This window comes from Papio anubis, chromosome 2 (assembly GCF_008728515.1).
Source record: "Papio anubis isolate 15944 chromosome 2, Panubis1.0, whole genome shotgun sequence".
Lineage (NCBI taxonomy): Eukaryota > Metazoa > Chordata > Mammalia > Primates > Cercopithecidae > Papio > Papio anubis.
Genome location: NC_044977.1, coordinates 141,944,242 through 141,961,323, shown reverse-complemented (window position 1 = coordinate 141,961,323; position 17,082 = coordinate 141,944,242). Strand labels below are relative to the sequence as shown.

The 17,082-nt window shown below is 40.2% G+C and overlaps 2 protein-coding genes and 1 pseudogene across 7 annotated transcripts in view; 2 read left to right on the top strand and 1 right to left on the bottom strand.

Moving 5' to 3' along the window:
- The window catches only part of RNF13 (ring finger protein 13), a 159,149-nt gene extending 154,392 nt beyond the window's left edge, over positions 1-4,757 (top strand). For 2 of the 4 annotated variants that reach the window (XM_031663680.1, XM_031663682.1), the window contains exons 9-10: positions 2,693-2,773; positions 3,354-4,757. In XM_031663680.1, the coding sequence (XP_031519540.1) occupies positions 2,693-2,773; positions 3,354-3,718 (446 nt within the window). In that variant the 3' untranslated portion in view covers positions 3,719-4,757. The remainder of the gene's footprint in view (positions 1-2,692; positions 2,774-3,353) is intronic. The other 2 variants (XM_003894959.3, XM_031663681.1) reach the window with 1 other exon arrangement.
- Positions 4,758-7,771: 3,014 nt separating this feature from the next.
- Positions 7,772-14,395, bottom strand: PFN2 (profilin 2). 2 transcript variants are annotated; one of them, XM_003894962.4, is made up of 3 exons: positions 13,599-14,395; positions 11,233-11,425; positions 7,772-9,132 (listed from the first exon to the last, which is right to left on the bottom strand). In XM_003894962.4, exons 1-3 carry the CDS (start codon positions 13,728-13,730, stop codon positions 9,035-9,037), a joined length of 423 nt encoding a protein of 140 aa, XP_003895011.1. In that variant the 5' UTR covers positions 13,731-14,395; the 3' UTR covers positions 7,772-9,034. The 2 variants fall into 2 exon arrangements, with proteins under 2 accessions (XP_003895011.1, XP_003895010.1); XM_003894961.5 differs by having other exon boundaries at positions 7,772-9,453; positions 13,599-14,312.
- Positions 14,160-15,677, top strand: LOC103882291 (annotated as a pseudogene). Its single transcript, XR_644049.1, has one exon. The product of XR_644049.1 is annotated as an uncharacterized LOC103882291 (transcript).
- Positions 15,678-17,082: the final 1,405 nt, after the last annotated feature.

The window sequence follows — 17,082 nt, the reverse complement described above, 5'->3', positions numbered from 1 at the left end:
GGGGTAAAACTGGATTCTGCTTTCATCCTTGCTTTTTACATTTGTCCAGTCTTTTAGTTTTCTTACCCATACCCAGTTTAACTGCTTTTTGGCTGGCGATGGGTTGAGGGGAACAACTAGCTTTTTTTTTTTTTTAAGTGTTTCTAATGCATTCAACCTAGCTTTCAAATAAAACCAGAAGTCTTTTACACTCACAGTTTATTGACTGCTGAATATTTAACTGAATTACATAATTACCCTAAGTAAAACAAAACAGATTCAATGACCACTGCCACTAGCCTTTGGTAAGCATGCAGCTGATCATCTGGTGGGACAAAAGCATAAGGTTGGTTAGAGAATAGCCTCCTAGCGACAGTCTTCTACCATGTGATAAGCAAGTATGCCTATCAGCTAGTTTCACTAGGCAAAAACTGGTTAAGAGTTATTGTATGTGTGAAACACCATGTAAATTACTCTACCTGCATTATCTCTTTTAATCTTCACAACAACCCTAATACATAATTATGTTAATATTTGTGTTTTGCCTTTGAGAAAACTGAAACATAAAGATAAGTGTTTTACAGAAGGTTACATAGCTAATAAATAAAAGGACCAGGATGGGAACCCCAGGCATTCTAATAGGTGCTTTACCATGTCATCACAAGTCCAAGGCCATAAAGGTTAATTTTCTACAGAGCACTAAGCTCCAGTTTGGTCCATGATCACAAACTGTACCTTGGCATCTTGACCTGTCATCTTCAAAGTAAGTGCTATGGCAACAAAACATGGGATATTAATATAAATCTACTACTTGGAACAATTCAAAGGATTGATAAGAAAGCTCAGTGACTCCAAAGCATCAAGTCCATACATTTAAAGATAACCCAGACAAATATACCTGTATTAGTTTCCTATTTCTTTGATAACAAATCATCACAAGCTTAGTGCCCTAAAACAACAAAAATATATTATCTATAGCTTATAAGTTTGACACAGGTCTCACGGGGCCAAAACCAAGGTGTCAGCAGGACTGTGTTCCTTTCTGGAGCATCCAGGGAAGAATCCATTTTCTTACCTTTTCTAGCTTCTGGAGGGCACTCACATTCCTTGACTTGTGACCCTTCTTCCCCCTATCTTCAAAGCCAGTAGCTGCATCTCCCTGACCATTCATCTGTAGCCACATCGCCCCGACTCTGAACTTTCCTGCCTCCTTCTTCCACTTTTCAAAACCCTTGTGATCACATTGAGCTCACATGGATAATACAGGCTGATCTCCCTACCTCAATAAAATGAGCCTTGGAGCCTTGGCACAGCTTTGAGCCACAGTCAGTTCCTGTTCAGCTACATTAACTGTTTTGTTTTTAGTAGGCGTTTTCACAAGGTGATGTGACTCAAAGTTTGATTTGTATGAGAAATCAGTCATGACTGAATTGCATAACTGTCCCCAAAGTCCATGTAAATGGATTTATGTAATTATAAATAAAAATAATAATTACAGCTATATCAGAGGTCCTTTAGTCTTGTAATAGTTGAGTCTAGTAAGTCTCACCAAATTCCAAACACAAGGTTCTAACATATGTATACATGCCTTTGTTACAGAATGTAATTTAAATACTATAGTAACCAAATTCAAGGTAATGGACAAAAATTAATTTTCATTAAAGCTTTCTATTTTGGGCTCCTCCTGAATGTGCTGTTTTAAATGACTAGGACATTAAAGTGATTGTTTCAGAAGAACTATCAGCACCTTTTTTATGTGTCATGTTCATCCAGACTATCCATCCAGATAATGATATGTCTTCCAAGGTTGTTACCCCTCCATGTGGGTTAGGCAATGAATTTAACTGTCTTTTGTTCCCTAAAAGTTTTTAAGTTTTTATCCAACATATGCATGTAGTGGAAAAAAACTCACAGAAGTGCTTTCAAGCACTCACAGTGGTGTCTAAGCCACTATTAACTGAAAAAGCTGCTGTATTTAAAAAACTGCTAGCTCCTTTAAAGACTTAGAAAACTACACTGAAACTCCAAAAAGAGCTATGAATTAATAAATTTCTATGATTATAAAACTGATAAATTCTACAGTAAGACAATTAAAATGGCAATATTAATAGTATACCCTTTATTGAATACCTATGTGTCTGGCCCTTTGCTCGTATCATCTCATTTCATCCTTATAACCTGTAAGGTAAGTTAATCTTTTTACTGATAAAGAACTGGATGGCAAAGGCTAAGCAACTTGCCAAGCACCGCAGAACGTGGTAAATGCTGGAGATTTGAAGCCCAGTGTGACTCATTTCGAATCTGTTTTTATTTGCTAATATAGTTAAACATTTGAGTATGTTCTCATGTTTCCATTTTTATTTAAGACTGAGTTTGAAAATTTTAGTAGTGAAATTTTTCTGGCATTAAATATTTCAAAACTAGCATTTGGTTAGGTAAAACACTGATGTAATTATGATTCTTATTAAAATATTTTGCAAAGATAATCAATGTAAACAAATTTGTCATCCATTTTAAACTATCTAGTTTAGGTAAAATGTGAATTACTTAAATTGAAACTTCAGGTCCTACAACTTGGATAAGCAGATCCTTGAGTCTGATGCAAAAGGCATCATTCAAAGATAAATACATCAAAAGGCAGTAACTGACTGAGGACTAACTTGAAAAGTTTGAAAGGCGAAAAAATAGTTCTCTACGTATTTTCTGTTTTCAGGAGATGAGTATGATGTATGTGCCATTTGTTTGGATGAGTATGAAGATGGAGACAAACTCAGAATCCTTCCCTGTTCCCATGGTATGAGTAATTACATACTGATTTGAATTTACATATAGTAATTTATATTTAGGTTCCATATTCCAGGGGAAGAGACGGAAAATAGCTACTGGCACACCGTAAGCCAGGCCCTGTACTAATTAGTGGTCTCATTCAAGGATGGAGGTGTATTTATAAAAATGTATAAACTTTCAGGCCAGGTACAGTGGCTCACGCCCATAATCCCAGCACTTTGGGAGGCCGAGGCAGGCGGATCACAAGGTCAGGAGATCGAGACCATCCTGGCTATCAGTGAAACCCCGTCTCTACTAAAAATACAAAAAAATAGCTGGGCGTGGTGGCGGGCACCTGTAGTCCCAGCTACTCGGGAGGCTGAGGCAGGAGAATGGCATGAACCTGGGAGGCGGAGCTTGCAGTGAACGGAGATCGCACCACTGCACTCCAGCCTGGGCGACAGAGCCAGACTCCGTCTCAAAAAAAAAAAATTTATAAACTTTCTTCCCGTCCCCACATGATACATACAGAACACTGAATATGGCAAGAGATTAAATATAAAAGTATCAACCACAGCATACTAAAGATGTATATTTTGCTTCAACAGCTTATCACTGCAAGTGTGTAGACCCTTGGCTAACTAAAACCAAAAAAACCTGTCCAGTGTGCAAGCAAAAAGTTGTTCCTTCTCAAGGTGATTCAGACTCTGACACAGATAGTAGTCAAGAAGAAAATGAAGTGACAGAACATACCCCTTTACTTAGACCTTTAGCTTCTGTCAGTGCCCAGTCATTTGGGGCTTTGTCGGAATCCCGCTCACATCAGAACATGACAGAATCTTCAGACTATGAGGAAGATGACAATGAAGATACCGACAGTAGTGATGCAGAAAATGAAATTAATGAACATGATGTCGTGGTCCAGCTGCAGCCTAATGGTGAACGGGATTACAACATAGCAAATACTGTTTGACTTTCAGAAGATGGTTTATTTCCCTTTAAAATGTTTAGGTAATATACTGTAATTTGATTTTTTGCTCCCTTCAAAGATTTCTGTAGAAATAACTTATTTTTAGTATTCTACAGTTTAATCAAATTACTGAAACAGGACTTTTGATCTGGTATTTATCTGCAAGAGTGTACTTCATTCACTAATAATAGACTGGTGCTGTAACTCAAGCATCAATTCAGCTCTTCTTTTGGAATTAAAGTATAGCCAAAACATTTAAAAAAAAAAATCCTCAGTATAGCTTGCAATTAAGACCTAGATCACAGTATTTAAATGTTTTGTGTTTTATACATGAGGTCAGTGCGACAGCCACCTAGCATGAACTAACCCAGCTTCCACCTCCATAAAGTTACCTAGAGTTGTTGAGTTGGAGTATGTTCTGGCATTTACCTGACCTGCCAATCATTAGGGAGAGGCAACAAGGTAACTCAGCCTTTCCTCCTCCTATCAGCACAAAGAAACTCAAAGCTGTATTTTCCCTTTCTGTTCCAAAGCAGTCTTATCCTGACAGGAGCGGTCTATACTAGTGCTGATTTCAACACTTTTTTTTTTTTAATGTTTTAATTACTATAGTGTTATGTAGAGATTTGATTCAGCAGCTAATGTTTCTGAACTTTACTTATTAATTTTCAGTGTCCTTAAGGGTTTTGTGGTGTTATCAAAGCAAAAAGAAAATGCTGCATAAAAATACCAAACTTCAGCAACTGTTAATACTCAGATCATATACCTCTTAATAAATAGCATCTTATGCTAATTAGCCCTGCTAAACTATGTACAGAGGAAATTGTTCAAGTATTGGATTTGAAAGTAAGTGACTTATGTTTAACAGAACTAATGATGTATTGAAACACTGTATTATGAAAAGCTAAATTATATACATCATTGTAACTATGTAGAAAATGTAGACTAATGTATAATCAAAATGCTAAGGATTTTTATATGGCCTTGTATGAGGGGAGTTTGAATGTTAATAAACATGTTTTCCACTTTAAGATCCAGTAAATGTCTGTTCTACCATTTACTTACCGTATTAGTCTTATTTATATATATCCTATAAAGGGATAACGATTGAGGTCAGAGAAATCACATCACCTTAGAATTTTATACAAAGTAACTGACCATTCACATGCAGTTAGGTAATCTCCCAAAAAGTTTAGACTGCTGCCAAAATTATTCCAAAAATAAACAGTGTACATTTTGGTACCCTGTTGTAAATTATGGTATATCGAGGGAAAATTTCACTTTCCGAATTGCCTTTTAAAAAATGTTCATAATCAGGAAAAAATAGGTATTTCTACTTTGGAAAATAAACGGTTGAATTCAACATCCGCTATCTGATACCTCATCCCTCTTCCCCTTTTTTATAAAAAAGAACCACAGGCCTGAGAAACAGGACATCAAAGGTTACCACGGTAGTTAAGCAAAGTTTGGAACTGGACATAATTGTGTGGCCCTAACCTTTTTAAACCTGCTTGGTCATTTGCATAATTTTCATTTAACCTAAGTGAGGGTGTGAGGACAAAACGTTGGGCTCAGTATCTGGCGCACAGATGTGCAATAAGTAATAGTCTTCAAAATAATAATTAAATAAAAACATCAAACCTAAAATAGTATTTTAAAATAGGAAAAGGGAAAAAAATAAAAAGTCACAGTAATGGGTAAGTATGTATTAGATGTTATATTCCCTTAGTCTTTAATCCAAAGTTTAGAACAAGGACCTAGTTCCTTTATGTTAGGAGTTTTTATGGGAAAAAAAAATTTTTTTTTTGAAATTCCAAATTACTTTAATTTTATGTAAAAAAAAAATCTACGAAGTGTCTTATTTAGCAGCACTGGCTAGGACTGTTACTAGGTTCTGTTAATGTTCACTTGAAATGTTCTGTAATTTCATGGTATAGCTTTTTGAATAGGACAGTAGGTGCAATTAAAATCCAATTTCTATTTAAAAAACATTTAAAATTTTCTTGATTACAAAAGTAACATTAAAACACTAGAAATCAAAATATAGTCACCTGGAAACTATACTGCCTTCAGAAATACATATGTAAAATACATGTATATTAATACTGTATGTATGTGCACTGTCATGTAACATGTTTATACTCTCATTAACATTCATTGGTAAGCATTCTCATGTCATTCTTCAATGACTATTTTGTCCTATGGACTTAAAATCATTTATTCAAACCATACCCCTTAAAAAGCTGAACCTTGTAGATGTTTTCCAAGTTTGGATGGCTTAAGTAATGCAGTGTGATGGACATTCTGGTATACAAATTTGTATAGCTTCATTTCCATATGCGAAATTCCTAGAACTAAGTACAAAGCAAAGTATACCTGTATATATTTCCCTAAGTATTTTTCTAATGAAATTGTGGGTGGAGGGCCAATGAATAGTTTCATTATATACTATTTTAGTGATACAGTCACCCTTTACCACCTTCTACCCCCAACCTCCTCTCTCAACACACACACATACACACTGCCCCCTCACCTACTTACAGATTAATTCATTAACAGTTTCAGAATTTTGGTCACTGCTTTCTATAATTGGTTACCCTAATAGTTCTTTACAAGTGAAGTGTGAATGTATATTATTGTAAAATCTCAAATCATCACAACTCAACCACCAAATTTTCATTTGCCCAATCTTTTGGCCTTAACAGGTCAAGAAACTGATACCAGGTTTTTATTATAGTTTTACAATTTCTAGGTTATGTCCAACTACCACAATAGCCCCAGTTCCTTTATCTTCCATACTTTTACATCCCTGTGTATGTACAACCATATTCACAACCAATGCCTGACAACCAAAGAAAACTTTCATTATGCATAGTATAAGGCAGATTAATTCCTATTCCCTAACCCATTGTTTCTCAAAAGGTAGCATAAACACCACTTAAAATGAATCAGACTGACCCAGTGATTGTTTCTGAAAAGGGATTCCTGGGCTTATGGACTCTCCATCTCCAGGATGGAACCCCAGAGTCCATAATCTGCCTTATAACCAGCTCCCCAGTTTTACTGAAACCCACTAACTTTTGAGCACCCCTGGCTCTAAGCATCTGCTTGAGTTGTTGGTAATAATGATTTATCTAAATAGCCCTAAATTTACATATTTACCAAACTTTAATACATATCAGGGATTTTATGGCCTCTGGGATTAAATCTATTACATAGCCATGGTCAACATGTCACTACAAAGCCAAAAAGTGCAAAAGAATCCCAATTACCTTATATGCTGCCTAAGGAATGTCTTCTGCTCTTATGTAGGAGGTCTCCAGTTGGCTGACTTCAGCCTGCCAACACAGCCTCCAAATCTAAAGTCATACGACATTTCAACACAGAAAAATCCACAATAGTGCAGAAACCCTTCTTGGTACTCCCTTTGCTGTTTATTAGATTTCACATCTAGAAACCAGCAAGAAAAGGAAAATACTCATTTTCTAGAAGATGTCAGTTGCTTCTCACATACGCCTGAAGATGAGCCTGAAATGACTCAAAACTATGTGTAACAGATCAAAGCCCATTAAAAAGAAATTCCCAGGCACTAATTTTATCTGTAATATTACTTGAAGTAGGCCATCACCTGAATGTTAAAGTTTTATGCTTGCGGCCGGGCGCAGTGGCTCACGCCTGTAATCCCAGCCCTTTGGGAGGCTGAGGCAGGCAGATCACGAGGTCAGGATTCGAGACCATCCTGGCTAACATGGTGAAACCCCGTCTCTACTAAAAATACAAAAAATTAGCCGGCGTGGCGGTGTGGCCTCTAGTCCCAGCTACTCGGGAGGCTGAGGCAGGAGAATGGCATGAACCCGGGAGACGGAGCTTGCAGTGAGCCGAAATTGTGCCACTGCATTCCAGCCTGGGCGACAGAGTGAGACTCCGTCTCAAAAAAAAAAAAAAAAAAATTTTATGCTTGCAGCAGACTTTGGCCTATTCTGTGTATTCCCACTTTGTCAAAAATCAGCTTTTAACAGTAAGGCAACAATTTATATAAACAACAGGAGCCTAGAGTATTTGGTTGGAATAAATTTATTTCATCTGTCTGTAAACAAGGTGTTTAATAGTTATGGCATTTTTTTAAATGCATATTAAATCAGATGAGTTAGACTGTATCCCAGATGTAACAAAGTGCAGGGAAAGAAATGGACAAATCAGCAACAAGATTTGTTTTTAAATCTGTACATTATCCACAAGGCCCAAACAATAGAAGCAAATACTAGAATGTCCCTAAAGTAGTGCCATTCGAAAGAAACCCTTAATAGGTCGGTTAAAATCCATCTCACAATAGCAACGGTTCATTTTAACAATAGTATGGCACAGAATACATATGAAAAAAATTCATCACAAGACAGCCAAGTCCACAATAATGCAACTTCATATAAAAACTCAAGCTGCAAATAAAAATTGGTCCTATGAAGAACAAACTGGACACACTCCAGATGGTTATGTTGGGATACCTAATGTCCATAATGGCAGCCTTTTACAATTTTACTAAAGAGTAGAGCTGGTGTGCAAAGAAAAAGACAGGAATAAAAATGTGAGCTATTGCAATGATGGAATGTCCCTGGGGAGTCAATCAGTATGGTTACTGTAAGGTCATGGGAGGAAGTGCTTTTTGCTCTTGTTTTGCCATTGCACTCTTCATATGTCCTGTAGACACTATGAATAAAGGTTTGTCTCAAGTGCAACAACAATACTAAAAGCAAACTACTGCAGCTCTCAATAGCTCATCAACAAAAGGGATATTAATTGGTTAAAAAAAACAGGCACTGCATAAAAAAAGATGGAAGCAAACCAAATGCCTATGTGCGAAGGGAGGTGGGGCGGGAAAAAGAGAAGAGTGAAGGAAAGATGCATGCACTTTTTCCTCCCAACCATGCGCTACAAAAGGAAGACTAAATGAGCCAAGTAAATGCTCAAAGTGCTGAAAAGACATTGATCAGAGATTGTACAACCGGCACCTTGCTTAATATTAACTTATTTTAGTAATCAATATCCCATTAATTGCTAAGACAAAGTGATGCCCAACTTGGCATGCCCCCTCCCCCCAATTTCAAGGTATCATGCAAATCATTATTGTGCTGCAATTATGTTGCCAGATAAGGGTTGGTTACATACAGTGGTTAACATACAAATGATCCATTGGGCAAACAGGAATCATGACATTAGAAAATAGGTAAAGAAAAATTAGCTACCATCTATAGTTTGGTAGCATTGTGACCATAATTAGGGTTGTTGATGAAGACAGTTGCTAGGTAGATGGGGAGAGGCTGCTTACACATCAGACCTCCTCAGGTATAAAGCGAGTTCATATGCTTTCTTGTTAAGTGTGCCTCCGTGGACACCTTCCTTTCCCATGACTATAACCAATGCTGGAGTACACAAGGAAACAAAACAAAAGTGAACAGAATTATTTGGGGGGGGAGGGCAGAAAGAAAGACACCTTTCCCCACCAACAGAGGGATACAAAGGAGACACAGGTTCATACCCCATCACCCTGCATTGCTAATAAAATTTCCAGAATTAAGACTTAAGCTTACAGCTAGGAAAGTTTAAGAGCAATTTTCCCCTAATACTTAACAGTCTGCCTAGCAGCTAGAACCCAGAGTCTCTCAAGTATTTTGCCATTGAGTATGCCTTCTTATTCAATCCGCCTCCATGGACCCCTTCTTTTCCCATTACAAAGACCAAGACTGAAAGAGAAAGAAGAAAAGTGTTTCAAAAGAAGTGTTAATCAAGAAAGTCACATAAGTTTTAGCAGACAGAACCCCGATTAATAAGTTAACATTAAGTTAGTTTTCCATGAACTGCCAAGCACTGAAATCAAGTAGGTTTCCAAAAAGAACTTTCAAACTAGTAATATACTAAACAGAAAATAGTAAACTTGAATGCATCTTGGAAGCCCAATCAATGCAAGCAAAAGTTCTATACAACTATCTTTACACTAACTACAGGAAAAAAAAAAAAAGTGATCATTTGTCTTCTATTTTAGGGCAAAAAAATTCTGGCTTATGTCAAGTACATGTTATTACTTGCCCCAAACATATAAACTTAATAAACTCAGGGAGTTATTTACTTACAAACTCTCCCCAAATTTTAACATGCTTGACAAGTTTAAACTATTACGTTTTACCAGTGAGGCTAAATGTATCTCTTATTTCCAAAGGAAAATGAAGATCAAATTTTAAGTAGCATACTCAGTATCATTCAGAAAAGGCCAAATTAAATTATTTAAGGTGTTTGCTTACTGATAACTTCACCGTACTAGCCTTGTTTTTAATTGCGTCTAAAAAAATAGGTTTACGATTTCTAATCGCTCTTGTATAATACAATTCAAAGGTCTATAACCCAAAATATATGTATATGTCAAATTTTATATTCACTACCACTAGATGTCAGTAGTGCTGTAGAGTATAAAAATATTCTGGTTTTTTTTTTTGTCTTGTGCTTGACGCTTCTTTTTAGCATATAGTGCAGCTAAGGTTTAAAGAGATTTGTCACTATTTCAAAGTCATCTAATTTTCTTATAAATACTTAAAACATCAACTCACACCAGAATTACGAGTAACTTTTAGGATAATCACAGGGAGCTGGTAGAGCCACAGCATTAAATTACAACTCAGGGCAGCTTCAAGTCCCCTCACATGGTAGAGCTGTTATTAAAATTAGATGTGCCAAGTCAGCTATGTGAGGCTACAATAGCACTCTATATTTACAAAATATTCGTATGCGTTAACCCATTTAAATGTATTTGTAAATCAATCAGATGTCATAATAAACCTCAATTTCAAAAGTTTATTTTGAAAAAGTAGGGAGACTTAGTACAATTAAGAGTTTCTATAATGCTGACAACAGTCTGGAGACACCTGAATTTTTGGACCAAGTATACAAATGAAATGTAATTTCCTACTTTTCAAATCTAAGTCTCAGACACACAATTTTTGAAAATATTTCAGTGAATGGACAACTTACTCCAAAATCCTCATCTAATTATCTTTTCCCCAGCAAAGTTCCTAACTGAAAAATGAACTGATGTTAATTTTTACTTCTTTATGCTGAATAGTGAAATGGTTAGAATACAAGCAAGAAAAAAAAGAAAAGAGATCCAAAGGTCAAACACAAACTGCAAAGGACTAAAATAACCAAGTGATTCCAACAATTTAACAATCTGAAACACCACAGGATTATCATTTGACATGCCAAGCAGTTTAGGAGACTTTTAAGTTTAATAAAGCTGAAAGTGAGTTGATACGAATATTCTACCGTAGAACAAAATCAGGATCTAAAAGGGCAGGTTGTAGATGCTGTAGAGTAGGTAAAACTAAAGCAGTGCTTCTCCATAGTGCTGGGCAGTTCACAAAAACCACCTTAATAGCCATTATGGACTAACTTTTATTCAAAATGTTAAAAGAAACTGCTTAATAAGTTGTAATGTGGCATGCAACTTTTAACCAAAAGAATGCCTTACTTACCTCTACCAGCTCTGCCGACAGCAACATTGTATGTTGGCTCCCCACCTTGACTCTTTGTCCGGATGTCCATTGTGCAGTCACCATCGACGTATAGACTATCTCTGATCACTGAGCATTTCTTCGCGCCAAGAGTCAAACCGTTGGTAAAGAAACCTTCCCGGTCTTTTCCTACAATCATATCTATTTCTATTGGCTGCCCCCCACCAGAAAGAAAAAAAAAAAAAAAAAAAACACATGAAGTTGTAGTTAATTCCTTTTAGGGCTTGATGTTAACAGGAAAGGCTGTGTGCTATGCCAGACAGCCACATTTCACTAACGTAAAACCAAGATTCGGTCTTTTCTTAATAATTACTTAATTCTATATAATCACATCTTTTACATCAGTTGATTTGATTTCAGTTAACGGTGTCGTCTCTTAACCAAGACCAGTCTATATAAAGAAACTCTAAATAATTGATAGTTGACACTAGACAAAGTGCAAACTTAAAGAGTTATTTATAAACTGTATTAAGTCAGCTGGTGCCTGAAAGTGTTCACGTAATGGTAAAAATTCAGCTATCAACTCTTTGAACACAGCTGGTCTATCATATTCAGTCCCATTACAGTAAATCATGTTTCATCACATTTAAAGTTGCTTCAAAGTCTCCCAAAATAAAGCCTGTTCTTTGATTTGTTCACTTCTCTGCTTGGAATAACTAGAAATATAACTGATGATATGGACTTCAATCCCTGAACATCAGTACTTTTCCAAATTCATATTTCCCTCCTATTTTTCTAGCCACGACTCCTGTTTCTTTCCAACCTCCCTTCCCCTCCCATCTCAGTAATCAGTTTTCTTTCTGGGCAAACGCAAAGTGGATTCTGTCTACAGCACTGCGGTAGGCAATAGTAGAACAGAGAAAATGGAGGGAGATTGGGAAAGAAACTGAGGTAGCCACCAGAACCGGAAAGGAGAAAACGTGCATTCTAACATTCCATGAATAAGAAGGAAGGCGTCGCCCCCATCAGAACTGCAGAGTCATAGCAGGCCCCAGCCATTTCCAAGCACACTCCCGCAATCTTCCTAGTCAGACAGCGGGAACTCACACACAAAGACAAGAGGACTGCAGGAAAAAAGTTGATGACCAGATGCCAATTCCCTACAAGAATTGTAGTCCACTGCGGGTATACGAGACCTTAAAGTACTAGCATCAAGGACTGAGTTCTAAAGTCAGACTTTAAACCACGTTAAGTGGCAAAAGAGTAATTAGCACCCATAATAGGGGACCTGAATTTTGGTGTTTAATGGGAAGGGAGCGTGGTGCTAAGAAATTAAAGGAATGGTCTCGTATTTAATACAATTATCATAATTTCAGAAACAGCCTTGGGCAGAAACAGGCAAAACAATAAGCTGGAGGCTTACTTGCAAATATTCCCCAAACATACTGCAACCAACTCAAAACCATCAAGTCTCAAGAAAATCAGGCAATGTGAAGCATAAAACTGCATTAGTTCCTTTACTGCCACCACTAAAGAGGGAGGGACTTGGAGAAGTGAAGTGTGCTCCTGGTCTTCGCAGATAATTGAAAGCCCCCGAAAAGCACCCCTTTTTTGAGCTATGTTGCGTAACTGGGGATAACCGTATATCGATGAATCTCCATATGAGAAGGAGAGAAATCAATGGCAGTTCGCCATCTTGGAGAATTTAAAAAAAAAAAAAAAAAAAAACAACCTATAGAGCTACAGCTGAAGTCGAGATTCACGAATCCACCTACGCGGTCGGCGCACATCTCTCGCAAGCCCCAGAGGCCTGGACATCGGCAAACCTACGCAAAGTCGCTTCGAGAATCTCGGGGGCCGGGTCGGGGCCACCGCCTCCCACAGCCGGAGGCGCGGGCGGCTCGCTGTCCGCCGAGCAAGAGGCGGCCAAGAAGCCTGGGGACCTCTACCCGGGGCCCGCGCTCCCCGGCCCGGATCCCCGACCCCCGCTTCCACCCCAGGACGTGCATAGCAAACCTCAGGGCTTCAAGAGAACCTAGGGGAACTGCACTAGGAGGAAAAAAGGAACCCCTCCCCTTGCCCTGGCCGGTGCGTGCCCCCTCCCCCAACCCGGGCACCTGGACCCACGCTGGGAACGCCGGGGACGCCAGGCGAGGGCCAGCGAGGAGTCTGGCCGCCGCCCCCGCTTGTCAGCGCAGCCCCGGGTGAGGGGGCGTCCCCGGGCCTCGGCCTCCCAGCCTGCCCGGCAGCCGCATCCTCGGCGCCCGCTGCCTAGCACACCTGCGGGCTCGGCCCTCGGTGTTCCGGCCCCGCGCTGCGGCGCCCCCGCGGCCCGCCAACCCCACTCCGGTGCAGGGACCAGGGTCCCGGCCGCCACTGGTCCTCACCGTAATGCTCTGAAAGACGCCCCCGGCCGTGGCTGCCCAGACGTATTTGGCGTCGCAGTAGCCGACAATGGCGGCCTCCTGGCAGCAGCCATCGCACATCAGGTTATCCACGTAGCTCTGCCAACCGGCCATCTTCGAGCCCTTCGCACTGCAGCGCGGACGGCGAGGAGCAGCAGGCGCGGCGGCGGTAGCGGGCGGCGGCGGCGGCGGCGGCGGCGGCGCGGGGGAAGGCGGGGCGGGGGCGGGGAGGAGGCGGCTCTGCGCAGGCACCGACCGCCCCCCTCCCCGAGGAGCCGCGGAGGGAGGACGCGGGTTCAGCGATGAGGGACGAACCTCAGAGCGCGCCCGGCCACCCGGCCGCCCGCAGCCGCGGGGCTGACTAACCAGCGGCGGGAGGCTGCGGAGCGGCTGTGCCGGTGGTGGTGGCGGCGGCGGCTGCTCCTTACCGCAGCGCCCTCCGTTCTCCGCGGATACGGCGGGGCGTGCGCGCGCGCGTGCGTGCGATCCTTCCGCGGCGCCCTGGCACGGAGGGTCCCGGGAAGGGCGGGGGGAGACTGAGGCGGGGGCGCGGAGGGATACCGCCCCGGGACAATCACGGCCGCCACGTGCGGCAGGCGCCGGCCGGGCGCGGTGGCGTTGCGGCGGATGGCCGATCTTCGGACCCCGGGCCGGCGGAGAGGGGTGGCCCCCGCGTCGCTCTCGGCACCCTAGGAACAGCAGCCGCAGGGACGCCTTGGAGCCCCGCGGCCGGGCCGCGATGTGCTTTTCTTCTGTGTCCGCTGCCCGGGATGCGGAATCTTGAGCCTTGGTGTCGGGTTGCAGAGTTGCCCTGGTGACGGGATGCGGAGCGTTTCCTCTTCTTTGTGGTGGGGGCGGCTGATGGCAGGGTCGCCCACGCTAATCTCCGAGCCCCTAAGGGCACCCTCTTTCCTGGAGCCCTTTTGCGCCTCGCCCATAAAGGCAGACCCGCGGGCGCGCGCCGGCAACCTGAAATCAGAGCAGGCGTCCGTGGCGCTCAGGCACCTTGCTGAGCTTCGCCGATCTTTCATTGTTGCTTCATTTGGGTACCTAGGGCCTCTCATTCTGTGGATTCTTTGCCTGGAAGAGCCCCCTTAGTGTTGCTAATCACGTGTGTGCTTAAATGGCTCGTAAATTCCGAACAAAACAAATAGCGACCTGTGTTACACTGTTTCTTGGTAACTGGGAAAGTTACTGGTGGCTCGAAGTATACGCAGAAAATACAAAGATTAAAAACTAGGGACGAGTTCACTGAATGAACACCATAACATTTCTGTTCTGCAGGGTAAAATAATTTCGGGACCCAGGTCTGGGCGAGATTTGCATTAACAAGGTAAATGGTGGGTGGAGTGCCTGAGAAGCTATTCGTATCGTCTTTGGTAGCCTCTGGGCACTAGGACTAGACATGGAATTAGGGGTCCCCCAACAAGGACTTCAATTTTAGGTTAATAGAAACCATCTGCCACTTAGGGAAAGCAAGCGCCAAAATGTAGATAAGTTGATGTTCACCCTTAAAGTTATCGTGTAAGGTCATGATTTGTAGGAGGATTAAGGCATGTATCTCTGGAAAGGGCAAGAACGTTGCTTTTAAAAGTCTAATTGGTTCTGAAGTTTGATGTTTTTTCTGCTGATTCCTTTAAAATGTTCGGCTACTAGAGAGAAAAAAGTACAGTAAAAGAACCCCCAAGTCGGAGACCTATCAGACTGAGAATATGTATTTTCTCATGTTCTAAAGATACAGAATACCTGTGTGGTGTAAAATGTGAGCCAAAAATTGTTTCATTTCTCTAAGTGTGCCTCCCACCTGATTTAATTACACTTAATTGTTCTTGTTTATAACTGCCTTTTATGGTGATGTTGATCATTTTAGTCCTTCGATCATAGCACTGTATCATCTTAAAAGTTAATAATAGATTACTTGTAACACAGGCTCACTATGTGAGAATTCATAAAGCTGTATGTACATTTATTATTGTACTCTTCATTGTATTTATAATTCAATAAATTGAAACAGTAAACAAAAAGGTAATGATAGAAAAAATAAAGTGATGATAACTTGAAGTATGTTGAATTTTTATTAATTTACTCTGAAGATTTTAAAGTGTAATTTCTAGACGTTATTATCTTATTGTTATAGCCCAGAGTTGGAAGTAACTACATTCTTTTCCTATTATTTTATTGTTGGCTTTAAACAGTGAAAGAATTGGACCAACAATATTTTCTAATACAAATCTCAAAAGATTCTAAAACACATTTCTTGGGTAAAATATTCACAAAATTTAGAATTCCTGTCATTTTTCTATATTTTTCAAAATATAATTCATTTTAAATTACTGCTTTTCCAACATGATGTTATTTTTCTAGAATTGCAAACAGTAAAATTTAAACAACTGAAAATTCTGTATAATAGATTAAATTTTACAGTTTCAGTTTTTAGGTTATATATTCAAAGAGACTCCATTTGCTGTCTCCGTTTTCAATACTGTGATAAAGTAACCTTTTTGTTGGTTGGTTGGTTGGTTTTCTGAGATGAGACTCCGTTCCCAGGGCTGGAGTGCAGTGGCGTGACTGCAACCTCCGCCTCCTGGGTGTAAGCAATTCTCCTGCCTCAGCCTCCAAGTAGCTGGGATTACAGACGCTTGCCACTACACCCAGCTAATTTTTTGCATTTTTGGTAGAGATGGGGTTTCACCATGTTGGCCAGGCTGGTCTCGAACTCCTGACCTCGTGATTCGCCTGCCTCAGCCTCCCAAAGTGCTGGGATTACAGGCATGAGCCACCATGCCCTGCCACCTGTGCTTGTTTTCTTTAGAGCCAGCTTCCTTGAATGCTGCTTTATTTTCCATTTGCATCTTTCTCTACTTTTCTGAGAGTAACTAATGGCTAGGATAATAATTGTAATATCTGGGCAGAAGTCTAGAAAAGTTGTCGCTATGTTGTTGATACAAATATCCAGAATAATGTAGCCATTAACAATCAGTAGCATATTCAAGTTTGGAGTGCATTATTACGCATTCTTTCTAGAAGTATTTTATTCTTATTGAGTAAAGCAGAAACTGTGTAGTAAACCACATTCTTTAATGTGTGAGTCCAGTGGTGTCTGAACCACTTGAGTCCATGTAAAAGTCATTTGAAATTTTAGCAAAACTCAAACAAGAAATTATCTTTAAAATGTACACAACCTGATAATCACTGGGGACAGGATCTAAAACTACAGACTGTAATTACCCCCAAATTTAGTAAAACCATAATTAACCCTCTGTTATCTAAAGATTTCACCTGTATACTTTATTTCTGAAAAAAAGTATATTAATTATAAAAGCAATATGACAGCAATAAAGTTTAGAAAATGGAGAAAAATCCTTAATCCCACAAGCTAATACAAATATCTTTTGAATGTATTCACTCTTTTATTTATGAGTTTTACAGTAAAGAACAAGGAGGACTTATAATTCCGCATTTGGCC

What these genes read in the sequence shown, in the direction of transcription:
- PFN2 (XM_003894962.4), bottom strand. Translation starts at nt 13,730, where the DNA reads ATGGCCGGTTGGCAGAGCTACGTGGATAACCTGATGTGCGATGGCTGC. An exon ending in GCGTCTTTCAGAGCATTACG is followed by an intron (nt 11,426 to 13,598) that starts GTGAGGACCAGT and finishes GGTGGGGGGCAG; the next exon opens with CCAATAGAAATAGATATGAT. An exon ending in TGTCGGCAGAGCTGGTAGAG is followed by an intron (nt 9,133 to 11,232) that starts GTAAGTAAGGCA and finishes TGTGTACTCCAG; the next exon opens with CATTGGTTATAGTCATGGGA.